A 13,662-nucleotide genomic window follows, 5' to 3' on the forward strand; every position below is an offset into this window, starting at 1 on the left:
CATTTCTAAGTGTATTAGAATATAGCAGTATTGCAAATCAATGCCTGCAGTTTTAGATATTTACTTTATTTAATTTCCATCAAAGCCCTTTTGCATCTGTCAATGTCTCATGATATTTATATGTAAAACTATTCTCGTGTATTCATAAGAATTCTTGATTTTAATGGTATGCTTTGAAAATCTATTCTTTTCAATCTGAATTTTTGCCTCAGCTTTGATTATTATTTTTCTGAACTTCACGCCTCCTTCTCCATTGGTGTTTCATGTAGCCCTTATTCTGTAGTTAGACAGAATAAGGACATTCGTGGTTCCAGCTATTGAAGAGTGTAAGTCATAAGGTATAGCACAATGAAAGAACATGGATCCCAGCGGCTCAGAGAGAGTGGCACTGTTAGAAAGTGTAGTTTTGTTATAAGAGATGTGCCCTTGTTAAACGAAGTGTGTTTCATTCTCTTCCTGCTGCAGGCTGATCAGGATGTAGCCCTCTCAGCAACCTCTCCGGCTCCATGTCGGTCCGCTTGCTACCATTCTTCCTTCAATGGTGATAATGGACTGAACCTCTGAACTGTAAGCCAGCCCCAATTAGATGTTTTATGAGAGTTTTATGAGAGTTGCCACGGTCACGGGTGTCTCATTGCAGTAAAAAAAAAAGAAAACAATAACTAAGACAGAAGTATTGTGTGAGGCCAGCAGTTTCAGATTAACCTGGGTAACATAGGCAGATCAATAAAATGTACTCGTGACCCATTTGTGATTCCAATACAGCAGAAATATGTGCTAACAGACATTTGTTTGTTTTGAGTCAGGTTTTCATACAGTACATCAGGTAGGTCTTGAATTTACTATGAGGTGCAATTTAATACTATCAATTAACTCTTTGAAATTAAATAAGTGCTAGTATGGATGTTATGCAGCGGTTTTGGAATTCAACTTTCCAGGGCTGAAATCACAGGTTTTTCTTCTCTCATGAGGGCGCAAGCATCCTCCCTGCAAGGTGGAATGATGCCCATGAATCCAGTCCAGGCTTAGCTCTGACTACTTTCCTTTAGAGCTGTTTACACTTTAAATGTTTAGCCTCTCTCATTCCCAGTTTTCTTTCCTCCTTTCCATGTTTCCTTCCTTTCATTTCCTTTTGCTGTTTCTCAAAGCAAATTAAACATTATAAAACATTAAAAAGAAAGTCTTTAGGTTTCTTAACAAATTAAACCTATAACAAATTTTAATATAATCTGTATTTAATATGAGTAACGTTGTGATTGTTATGAACATAAAATGTACAGATTATATCAGCCTGGTAGTATTAATATAATCACATTAATTTTCATATGTTGATATGATCTTTTTTATAGTATGATTGGAATTTTGGGTTTGTGTTCTCATTAAAGAAAATCTTAGGTATAAGTTACTCCGGTGATTTAATGGGATGAGTCTTTACTACTATCTTGGAATGAAAAAAGAGAAGTAAGTTGTTTTTCTACATAATTATAATATGAAGAGATTTTTCCCTCTAAACTAATGCGGTTGGTAAAGCACAAGAGCAAATCTTTCATTAGGAGTGCACAAAGCTACTGTGGAATCAAGTACTACATTGAAGGTAGATTGCATAATTTTATCCATTTGTTTAATTTCGAAACATAAGTAGGAAATAAAACTTTGTTGGTATAAACGTGTGACACTTGGGTTATTAAGCCAGTAGACATCTAAGAGAAGTCCACTAGTAGACAGTAAAGTGTTGAATAGGTAAGTAACAGTTACACAATTTTCTGTTTTTTGTCATGTAAACATTTTCATATTAAAAACCAAAAATTCATTGCCACATCAAAAGAAATAACAGGATCACATCAACCATACATATGAATACATGCATGATATACATTTTTATATTCAAATTACTTTTTTAGGACTGAAGCTATGGATGAACAGTAAAGAGTACTTTCTGCTCTTCCTGGATACTGATGCTTTGTTCCAAGCACTCTCAAGGCAGACACTCAAACATCTGTAGCTGCAGTGCTAGGAGATCAGATGTCCTCTTCTGGTCTGTACAGGTATCATTATACATGATACCATACATTCAGACAGACAAAACACTCATACATATAGAACAAAATTTAAAAAAAAATATTCTAACACATAATGATAATTTTTATGTATTATTGAGGTAACATGGTGTATCCGTACTTTTAAAGACTGTAATTTTATATAAGGTTAAATGCATCTCTCTTCTCAAGTGCTTATTATTTCTGTCTTTAAAAATACTTGAGAGGAAGATCCACTGGAGATGATGGCAAGGAAGGAAAGGAGGCTGCGGAAGTGGTCTGCTACAGACCTGAAGGTGAAACAGGGAGGACTGAATTTGAAGGAGAAGACACAGATTTAAGTATCTCTGCCTTGGCTACTTGATTCCCTGGCCAGCACAGCAAGAAGTTTCAGAGGGAATGTCTGCTGCTGTTTGGGTCTGGGATAATGGGATGAGTAGGAGAAAGGAAAGTGAGAGAAAAAAAAACAAAACAAAAAAATGCTAGGTTGATCTTCTAAATCCAGAGAGGATGGGGACAACGCACATGGTTTGGTAGAGAGTTGGGGAAGAGTCTAGGGGACTGGATTTAGATGAGAGAAGGGAGTTGTGAAGAAATTAATGTGAAAATTTTCAAAATTCTGTTTTATACTATTAGAAAATAAGTAATATACTAATGTTATCTATCATCTATACATTAATCCCTTCTTTTTTATTTTTCATTATTTTTTATTTACTTACTTATTTTACTTATTACAATTTATTCACTTTGTATCCCCACTGCAGCCCCCTTCCACCTCTCCTTCCAGCCCCACTCACCCTTCCTCTTCTCCCACCATGCACTTTCCCTAGTCCCCTGATGGGGAAGACCTCCTCCCCTTCTCTCTGACCCTAGCTTATCAGTTCTCCTCAGGGCTGGCTGCATCATCTTCCTCTGTGGCCTGGCAAGGCTGCACACCTTAGGGGCAGGTGATCAAAGAACAAGTCACTGAGTTCATGTCAGAGACAGATCCTGTACCCCTAACTAGGGAAACTACTTGGAAACTCAGCAGCCTATGGGCTTCCTCTGAACAGGGGGTCTACGTTGTCATGATGCATGGTACTTGGTTGGAGTATCAGTTTCTGCAGGCCCACCTGGGCCCATGTCTTTTGGCTATGTTGTTTTCCTTGGGGAGTTCCTGTCTTCGTAAGCAAGATCAGGGTACAATCTGGAGTTTACGCTTGCTCAGGAAAACATGATGTGCATCTTGGCATTGTGTGCATTCCTGGCATCTTGATGAACATACCCAAAGGTAAAACAAGTTACAGCCAGTTGCATGGGATTATAAAGGACATGTATTTATGTGACAGGCTGTCTTTAGTTTTTCTGCTCTGAATAGCATGTGCATTCCATGTTTTATGTTTTCAAAAATAAACAGTAACATGGAACAATCTGAAGTGTGGATACTGTAGGCTGCTAATGTTCACCTGTTCATACCCTTCTGGAAATGTGAGTTTCTTTGGAATCACTCTGAATATCCTTTGAACTCTGCTTGGATCTTCCCTACATAGCACCTGGTCTGCACTGAAGAAGGATTGCTTCCCCTAAAAGCCAGACCTCCAGAGCCCATGATCCAGGTTCCCTTCTGTAAGGCAATGGATGTGAGCAATCAGGCCTTAAACAGGCCTGGAAATACAGAGTGATAATTTCTACTTTTGTGAAATCATTACAGAAAAGAAGAACCCCTGATCTTCCTTCCAAAACCATAGCTTGCCATTATGCTCCCCACTGTAATGCCCATGGATTAACCTCTAAAATGGAAAGCAAGCTCCCAGTGAACTACATTCTTTCATAAGAGTTGCCTTGGTCATGCGGTCTTTTCACAGTAATGGAGGAGTGACCAAGACAATATCCCTTCCTAATTTATCTCAAGAAAATTATCATGCATACCAAGATTTATGTATAAATACATTTCACTAAGAAGTGCTTAGCAGCACCACGCTCTAACCAGATGGGCTAACCAGAGCCCAGGGGGTCCTGCAGAGGCTGATGCACCAGCTTAGGACCATGCATGGAGAGGACTTAGACCCCCTGCTCAGATGTGGCCAATTTTCAGCTTAGTCTCCATGTGGATCTCCGGAGTGAGGTGAGCAGGGGCTGCCTCTATCATGAACTTAGTTGACTGCTCTCTGATCACTCACTCCTGGTGATGCAGCCTTGCCAGGCCACAGAGGAAAAGGATCCAGGCAATGAGACTTAAGAAGCTATGGGCAGATGGCAATAGTGGAGAACTCCCCGTTTCAGTGGACTAGGGGAAGGGGATGGGGAAAGAGGGAGGGAGGGTGAGACTAGGGGAACTTGAGGGAAAGGGCTTCAATTATAATGAATAAATTGTGAAGATAAAAAAGAAGTGCTCATCATTGTGATAATAAAGCAATAACGATTATTCTATCATAAAAAATATCCCTTCCTCCGATATCTTTTTGAACAATAGACTCAGAAGGACTCCTAACTTTCCTCTTCTCCCATATATTTTCAGAAAGGGAGAAAGAAGGAGCCCTAAAAGCAAGATAATGGATGACTAATAACAGTGTTTGGAGAAGACAAAACAAAATGAATGAAATTAACTTCTCTTCATAAGATAATACATAAAATCTGTCTAGTCCTTCCTTTTGAGAATACAATAAAAGCTCTAGAAAATACAGTACAATAGTCTAAAAAATAACAAAGTGGATCAAATACATGATAAAATAAATCATTCTACTCTTTCTGACATTAACTGTTAAATTTGTTGACAAGTAACAAATGCTGTAACATAAGCATAATGCAATGCAAGCATTTAGTCTTAAACTCTGTAGTAATGCAAAGTAGTTATGACACATGGAGAATGTGTGTTAATGGTTGGGAATGAGTGAGTAAATTACACATAATACCTCAGAGAGGTAGAAAGGAATAAGTCACATAAATTTAAAGGTGTCATGGAATATAAGCAGGATTCAAAGGCCAGTTTCCCAGAAATATGCTCCCTGTCCAAAGGCAACACTAAGAAGAATGGTTGATTTTCTCACAAAATATGGATCATAACATACTGATGTGGGTGTTATGAACAAAACACAAATAGCAAGATGCAAGGATAGAACTTTGTGGAAAAGCATGGTTCCCCTATCACAAATGCCTATACAAATTTAGTCTAGATTAAAAAAAATACTGAAGAGAGAGACTGAGAAAAAGAGACAGAGACAGAAGTGTTTGGAAGTGTCTGTTGGGGGGATGAATTAGAGCTTTAGCTTTGGTTTGAAATATAAAACTACGGCATAAAACTTCACAGAGCTGTATTGTTTTGACCACATGGGGAACTGTTTTTGCCATGGGCAGGAAGCAGTACTACACAATGTGGGAAGTGTCCTGGAACATTTCCATACTGTCTTTTTGAAATCAGCGAGCACCTACATAGATCTGTTTTCAGAAGCAGTAAGATACTTAAGGTAGGTGCTTTTCTTCTCCATTTTCAGAAATCTCAAATATCCTTTAAGGCTAGAATCAGATAGAAGCGGAGGAGGTCCTCCTCTATCAGTGGACTAGGGAAAGGGCAAAGGGGGAGAAGAGGGAGGGTGCATGGGATTGGGAGGGGATAAGGAGGGGGTTACAGCTGGGATACAAAGTGAAAAAATTGCAATAAGTAATAATAAATAAAATTTAAAAATCATAAAAAATAATTTATTTCTTCATTCAGATTTTTGAAAGAAAATAAAATTACACAGAGAATTATATTGAAAAATGATCAACATCTAAATTTCCCATAATATATACCAATCATTATCATTTGAAGATATTTTCAAGAGTCTTCTTTGTGCATGTACATGCAAGATATATGTATATGTGTATGCATGCATGAAGATATTTGTATGTGGCATACATTTTATTTCATTTTTTGCAGTCTTATGTATTAAATTTACATATGCTAGGAAAACACTCCATCGCAGAGTATATTCAAACCCTTAAACTTTCAAAGACTTTGCTGTGCTCTCTGTGCTGTTTTTAGCTGCTCTATAACCCAGAATGGCCATATCCTCAAATGCTTTCTTACATACACACACGAACAAAAGAAACTAGACCATTTTGTCATTCATAAGGCCTTAGCAATTCCAAGGTACATTTCCATCTCCTATTCTTGGGTATATGTAGGGTTCTTACATCTCCACATATAATCTGGTATATTATTTTTAGCTATCTTGGTTTGAGGTGGCGATGTGCACTTTTAAACTCACAGTATACTGAGGCAGGGAACTAGCAGTTCTGTGACTAATTTAAGCTCAAAGGCATCACTCTATCTCACGAAATTCATTTGTTCCTAAAAAGTAATACTTAGCTCTTTAGTTCCTCTATAACATTGAAAATATATTTTTGCTCTTCTTGATTAGTTCTGCTCTATTAAGAAGCTTTTTTTTAAGTGCTTTCATAGATATGTTAAAGAAATTTTGCAAGATATCTATCTGGAGCTGACTCTGACCCAATTCTAAGGCAACATCCAAACAAAACTATCAGAACTACATCTAGATGCTTCAGGCCACACAAATTGGATTGTCTTGGTGAATGGTTAGCCCAAACCACGTAGCTAATAGCACAAAGCATTAACTTGTACAAAATTAAAGGGAACTGGTTTCACAGGCTTCTAACTTTGACTTCATAGAACCAACTATTAAGTGTTGATCTTAGAAAATTAGTACATATCAAGCTATTTACATACAGATGTTATTATTCCGGAAAACGACACCGAAAGTGGTGGCTCACACTTCTAATGCCATCACTTGGGAAGTTAAGGTAAAAAAGAATGTCATTAGTTCAAGGCCAGCCTATGTTAAATGCTGAGTTCCAGACAAGCCTGGCTTACAGACTAAGACCCTGTCCCCCATCCCCACTCCTCCCGCCAAAACAAAGAAGTACACTTTGTATATGAAAGACATGCTAACAAGCAAGTATTGACATGTTGGTTGGGACCAGTAGGGTATGAAAAATTAACTGGATAAAACAGCTGAATGATCATGGTTTTGGCGAGCCACCTGAGCAAGGACATGAGGTACAGCATGCAGCTTGTTTACAGAGGCTGTGAGTGCATGCTATGTGCATATGGAATGGCACATGTGGGGTAGAGGAAACAGAGGAAGCGCAAACTTGTGGATGGCTGAAAGAACGATGAGTATTGTTATGAATTAATACCATGGAGCGAGGTCCATGTTACATACTAAGCCTGGATCTCATATAAGTATGACTCTAATCCTATGGGAAACTCTTAGACTCAGGGAGGCATGGAAAACTTGCTGTTGAATTCTATAATTTTTCATTTATGTGGCTGGAGAGGTAGTTCAGTAGCTAACACCAGCTTCCAGAAGACCACTTTCAGAGGACCAGGGTTGATTCTCAGATTCTACATGGTGGCTCACAATCATCTTGAACTCCTCTTTCAGGGAATCCACCACCCTTTTTTGGCCTCTGTAGATGTCAGCCTTGGATGTGGTACACATACAAAACATGAAATAAAATATAAAATTTTAAATATAATCTTTACTAATATTTTAATGTATAATAAGATGGACTTAATAATTGTCAAAAAACATCATGGAAAATTTTAAAATATAGTTTTAACATTTTTATAGTCGACTTTAAAACTGGAAAAACTTTCTCCAAGCAAAGTTATACTGTATTTTATTCCTTTTCTCTTCTTTGCCATTTTTTTCTTTTGTTACGCACAAAGCAATAAATGAAAGTGGCTATCTAGAGACAAAAGTGAAGGCTTTCAACCAACAGATATGTTCCCTAAATTGAAGGATATAGCAATAAAATTTCTAGGTAGAAAAAGTGAGCTGTCACCTTCATAAGATCTGAATACTTTATTGACTTTCCAACTGTGTGTATTAGTCTCATACAATTCAAATAGTTTTGTTTTTTTTTTTCTCTCCATGAGGAAATGAAAAATGATGTGCCACTGAAACTAAAGCAAACAGCATATTGCGTTTGCTGGTAGCAGCTTCTGTTTGCTATAAAGGTTTTAGATGAAATAGTACATATGTTTTCCCTGAAGATTAGTACTACTGCCATTAGAGATGAGGCTGAAACCCTCTTTCCTAAATATCTCTCCACATAAGACTTGTTTGTTAGAAAGATACTTCAGGACCTGTATAGCACTTTAGGTATATTGTTTTGTATTGTATAGGACTATAGGTGCTATTAAGCTCTACTTACATTTAGTTCCATGTTAGAACTATAGAAATTATAACTATGCTAAAGATACCTAAGATTTATTTGATTTTTTGTATACTAAGAACTTCCTTCCAACGAGCCATGAACGTGAGAGCAAACCCGATCTCCTTTTCCTACTACTGTAGCACTTAAAAACAGGGCTTCAATAAGAACAGTATTCTTAATGGCTCAGCATTTCACATTGTAAAAATATGTTTCTCTGGTCTTATATTCCTTCTCCATTCATTGAACTCCTAAACGAAACAATGAGGAGGAAATCTCGGCTGTTCCTCACAGCCTCACCTTAAAGTTCCCCGCCTTTTGTGGATTCTCTCTGTATAAGGGCTTCAAACACTTCTCTCAACAGATGCCTTTCCCAGTACAGTGAACTGAAACTGCTCCTGGATAAACTTCTCCGGTTTGTATTTCTTCTCAATTAATCTTCGCAGCAGCAAATACCTCTCCGACAGTGTTTTCAGCATCCTTGCCCAGTGGTATTTTGCCCTCAATAACCTGCTCTGTGGCTGCCATGTCAAGTCTACTTTAAACATGCTACACTTTCCTCACCTTTTCAGCTCTCTGTCACTTCTAAAACTCCTATAATTTTTGTTTCAAAATATCATTAACACCTAAAAGGCCTTAGACTCCCTCATTTGGATTAATGAATTAATCCTTATTCAGCTGTTTTTACATGGCACTTTGTTCATTTTTCTACTGTAACAATTAATGAACTATTTTATTTTTTTCTTAAAAGCCACTCATCTATCAAAATGAATTTTAGGTTCTTCAGCATTATATATTGGGATGTTTACAGTACAGAGGAAGCGATACAGCTCAGAGTTCCAGAATCGGGCACGGGTGGTCAGGCTTGTGTGACCAGAGTGTGTCGACCTGAACAGGGTACAGCAGTTAGAAAACAGAAGAGTGCAGATAAAATATGGGGATCACATAATGTCCTTCTGAGTCAGGTTTTATGACTCTTAAGCTATCTAAACTGACAAATGTTTCACTCATTGGTTATTTGTATTTGCTTAATGACTTATTGGGCAAATGAAAACATGACTTTCTTTTATGAGTTAACTGAAGTGTGCATCATATTTACTATAATTATTTCTGCTTACTAAAAAAAAATGAAAGGAATAGTCCAAGTGCAGACACAACTTCCTTAAGGACAAGTAGACACAGAGATATGGTTATATAAAAATAAAAGACAGACCCTAAGCTCTTGTATTTACTACATTTTCCACCGAGTTTACCAGCTACTGTGATTATTAGTCCCTGGTGCTGGCTGCTTAAAATTAAATATTACTGTGGGCTGCTGCAGCCATTTGAGTATCTTACTGTGGTGACAGAAGGAATCCTTGCACAGGAAGTCATCTGGGCATGTATTTATGATGAAGAGTCAAGCCAGGGCTCCTGTGGTGTGCAGACTTTGCCCAGGAGTAGTGGAACACTGACAGCATAAAGCAAGGCTTATTTCTGGGACAGAGATTACAGAAATGATAAAACTAACCTAAAATGAGTCTCCCATTATCTTTTGGCCACCGATTATTTTGAACTCAGTAACTGAAGAGTCACTTTTGTCTATTCTTCCCTCTGTGCACACACAAAATCAAGCATTTTCTCCCTGAAGTGGCACCAAAATTTTTATTTTGGGCCCCTGATATCCAGAACATCCCCCTTTGCTTTAAAGGGGGCTACCTTTATCAAAACAAGCTTTCTCCGTTTTTTAGGCTGCCTCACAACCCACAGCTCATTACAGCAAAATAGCTGAGGTTTGGTAATGAAATGCTGGAATTTTAATGTGACTATGATTTTCAGTTTTATTAGGCAGGATGACCCCCACCTCCAGCAAGGATGCTCTAACGTGGCAATCAGAACTGCTGATTTTAACACCGAGTATTAAGAAACAAAATGATATGAGAAGGACTAGATCCAGAGCTTCTTGAGAAGCCAGATGCTCCAGTGCCTAATGGTGAGAGTGAAAGAGCCGTAGAAGAGAGTTCATATAGTGAATCCTCTTTCGGTGACTAAGCTGGATTGTGAGAAGAATCACATAGCTCGTGGAGGGCTCTGCCTACCTTCTGTGAAAGAGCTTAGACTCTAGCTCTTGGTGATAAAATCACCCCGTGGCCACACACCTACCCCAATCTTTCTCCGTTTAAAAAATAATAATAATAAAGCATTTATAACCTTCAAAAAAAAAAAAAAGAGAAAAGAAACACATCAGATATGGGTCATCCCTACAGCTCTAGTCCACAGGGCAAAAGTAAAATCTACTGTGATAAATCCAAAGGTGATCCTGGATTGAGAAAATAGGAATTTGCCTTCCGTGGATACCCAAGTCACCACAAGTTGAATAAAGGAAGAATGATGTAAACTATACAGAAATTAAGTTTCTTGAAATGTTTGGCATGCATTATTTCTTTTATTAGCAAGCTGTACAGTTTCCAACATAAATTTAGGAAACAAACAGTATATTATCCAGTCAGTTTTTGAAATAAAAAAGTCTATCCTAAAAAAAAATGACTATTCCAAATATAAAGCAACTGTTTCTGTCCTTCTTGGATACGTGTTTTTATGAACCAGGATAAGCAGCTTTTTCATCACATGCTATATTTCTACACACTCTAGCAGTCTGCGGTATACACAGTTATCTGTGAGCAAAGCATAGGTTAATTACATGTGACAGAGATGAGCCCTGAGATTAAGTATACACTGTGAAATGTATGTGGATGCGCATGATTGAAACCAATGGACTGTGGCCTGAAATGATGTCATAGGAAGCGCGGCGGTAAGTGGAAGGTTAAACCTACTTGCATCTCGGCTCATTAAACGCAGTTAAAGTGCAAATCCCCTCATTCTGACAGTAGTGATCACAAGGGTTCTCTTTCTGGTCACAGCGCTGACTTTTAAACCCCACAGAGCATCTGCAGAATTTTAGTAAAATACAACTGAATAAAGCGTCTGACTTTTTTTTTGCCATATATGCTTAAATTTATGTTATACATAGATAGTAACATAAGAGGAAAATCTTCCCAGGAATGCTTGTCTCCCTCAAATACACACTGGTTACGTGTTCCTCTAATGAGTTGTGGAACAGGATGCTGATTGGACTGATGGGTGGCCACCATCCCCTTACACAGTTAGAACAAAACTCAATACATTGACCACATCAGTGAAAACAGCTTTAGGTGGTCTGCTGAAGAAAATCAGCAGGCTGAGAAGAGGAAAGTATTAAATTACAGATTTTATAGGAACATTGAGAATCTCTGCTTTCCCTGGGTCTTTAGCAACCCAGCTGTACATAATGTACTCTGAAAGAGCCGAGGGCTTAATTGATTTATATCATGTCATACTCTGAACCTGATAGAAACATCAAATAACATTATATATTTGAAAACAGGAAGTTCTTCTAAAAAGGATAGCTCTAAGTACTGAGGAATTCACATACACACACGTACACACACAGACATGCACACACGCATGCACACACACACACTAATCTGTTTCACATAGCTTAATAGGGTTAATCAAACCAGAACAGTTTTCCCAGCATTTCCAAGCTGAAAAACTATGAATGTCTGAAATGATGTGATGCTAAGAACTGAATGAGGTACTCTTTATGAGGTCTTTAACAAACTGATGAGAAAGGAATTATGTAGCTCACAAGCCAATGAGATGTCCATGGTGTTCTCACTTTAGAAGTGTTATCCCAGAAAGGAAAACATTAGGCTAGAGGCTCTGCCTGCATGCAGTCCTGTCTCGAGTTACCCACATTAGTAGATACTCACACACACACAGGGACACTGGTCTCAGGGTCCAGCTGGCATGTGCCACCATTGTAGCAGTAGCCATCACATAATTGACAGCTAGAGGCAATCTTTCCATTAGTGCAGCTGCAGAAGATACAGGAACAAGAGAAAACATTGTTACCAGCATTATTGATGCTGAGCGATGACACAAAATACCTGCAAACTAGAATGTGAGTCATCTGAGAATATTCTAGTTATTCATCTTAGAATACGCTAAGTTTTCCAGAAAGCAGATTATCGAAGGCAAACTTTTATTGATTAGAATAACAACGGATTATTTTGATATTTTGCTGATTTTCAACCCCTTTGATCAAAATGTAAAGCAGCTAAACACACATTTAGAAAATACCCTTGTTTATTATTTACATGTTAAAAGGACATTATGCATTTCTTTTTCAGTTAACTAGGACTTGGTAACATCAGTGTGAGTTATATGCCGCACTACAGAAGTACCACAATATTTTGTTCTCCCTCTAGTGTTTTCTAGAGAGAAATGTTGGGATTACAATTGTTTTTTAAGTACATGTACTTGTTCATATTATGGAGAAACATGTATTTGTACAGTTGTATGTGAATTTATGTTGTGCATATCGAGGTCAAAGAACAAGATTGTGTTTCATCCTCAGGAACGCTATCCACCTCTTTCAAGACAGGAATTCATTGGCCCTGAAGGTTAAAAATTACACAAACTGGTTAGGCAGTAATCCCAAGGAATTATCTTGGTTCTACTTCCGCATTTGGGAAATGTCAGGTGGCCATGTGGTCTTAGGTTTGAAAAGATTGTTGAGCAGATGAAGGTAGGATGATGACCCAAGCACATGACTGGCAACTCTCATAAGTGATTCACTGGCCTCCATGTACATAATGTGACATTACTGTACTCCACACATTTGTGTACATGCATACAAGTAAATGCAATTGGAAATAAGTAAAGTTAGTTCAAATCTGAAATACGTATTAATCTCAATGCCAAACATTATGTTTTGTTTTGGTCAAGGTGTTACTCTGAAGACCAGACTGGCCTAGAATGTTATCTTAAGTCCTACTTCCTTACTGTATTGAATGAAGAACATACAGATATGAGCTACTATGTCTTCAAATTTTTTTATTGTCAAAATAGAGCTAGTCAGTGAAAATCTAAAACTAAGAGTGCAGGAGTAATACAGGTTGTTCTTGAAAACTGTACCTTAGAGGCTAATTACATGTCTGATATGAGAACACATACTATCTCCCTTCATGGGAAAATGGTATGGAGAAAAAAAAACACTGATTTATATTTTACACAAACTGTATTGTTCATGGAATAACCCTGAGAAAATGGGGGAAAGAAGTATACCTGTGTTCAAGATTACTAGAGAATCTGATGTTCTTCATGAAGCGCTGTAAGACAGCTGTACATGTGCTGCCTTAGAGTGGATCATAATTTCATGCTGGTGTTTGTCAAAATCTGATAGCAAAATCAGTTCTTGCATAAGTCCCGACATGACCATGATAATGAAATCAGGCTTCAGGTCCATTAACTATTCATAACTTTCCATGATGAATGATTTTTGTAAAACACTCTTTCCTAACTCTAGACATGACCTTGATGATAAAGTCAGGATGCAGTATCAGTA

General features: G+C 37.7%; 1 protein-coding gene across 1 annotated transcript in view; it reads right to left on the reverse strand.

The window, feature by feature from the left end:
• The window catches only part of Lrp1b (LDL receptor related protein 1B), a 2,037,254-nt gene that overhangs the window by 22,567 nt on the left and 2,001,025 nt on the right, over positions 1–13,662 (reverse strand). Inside the window, exon 86 of the mRNA XM_060390094.1 lies at positions 12,026–12,130. Coding sequence (XP_060246077.1) covers positions 12,026–12,130 — 105 coding nt within the window. The remainder of the gene's footprint in view (positions 1–12,025; positions 12,131–13,662) is intronic.

Source organism: Meriones unguiculatus, chromosome 8 (genome assembly GCF_030254825.1).
Source record: "Meriones unguiculatus strain TT.TT164.6M chromosome 8, Bangor_MerUng_6.1, whole genome shotgun sequence".
In the NCBI taxonomy this organism is placed as follows: domain Eukaryota; kingdom Metazoa; phylum Chordata; class Mammalia; order Rodentia; family Muridae; genus Meriones; species Meriones unguiculatus.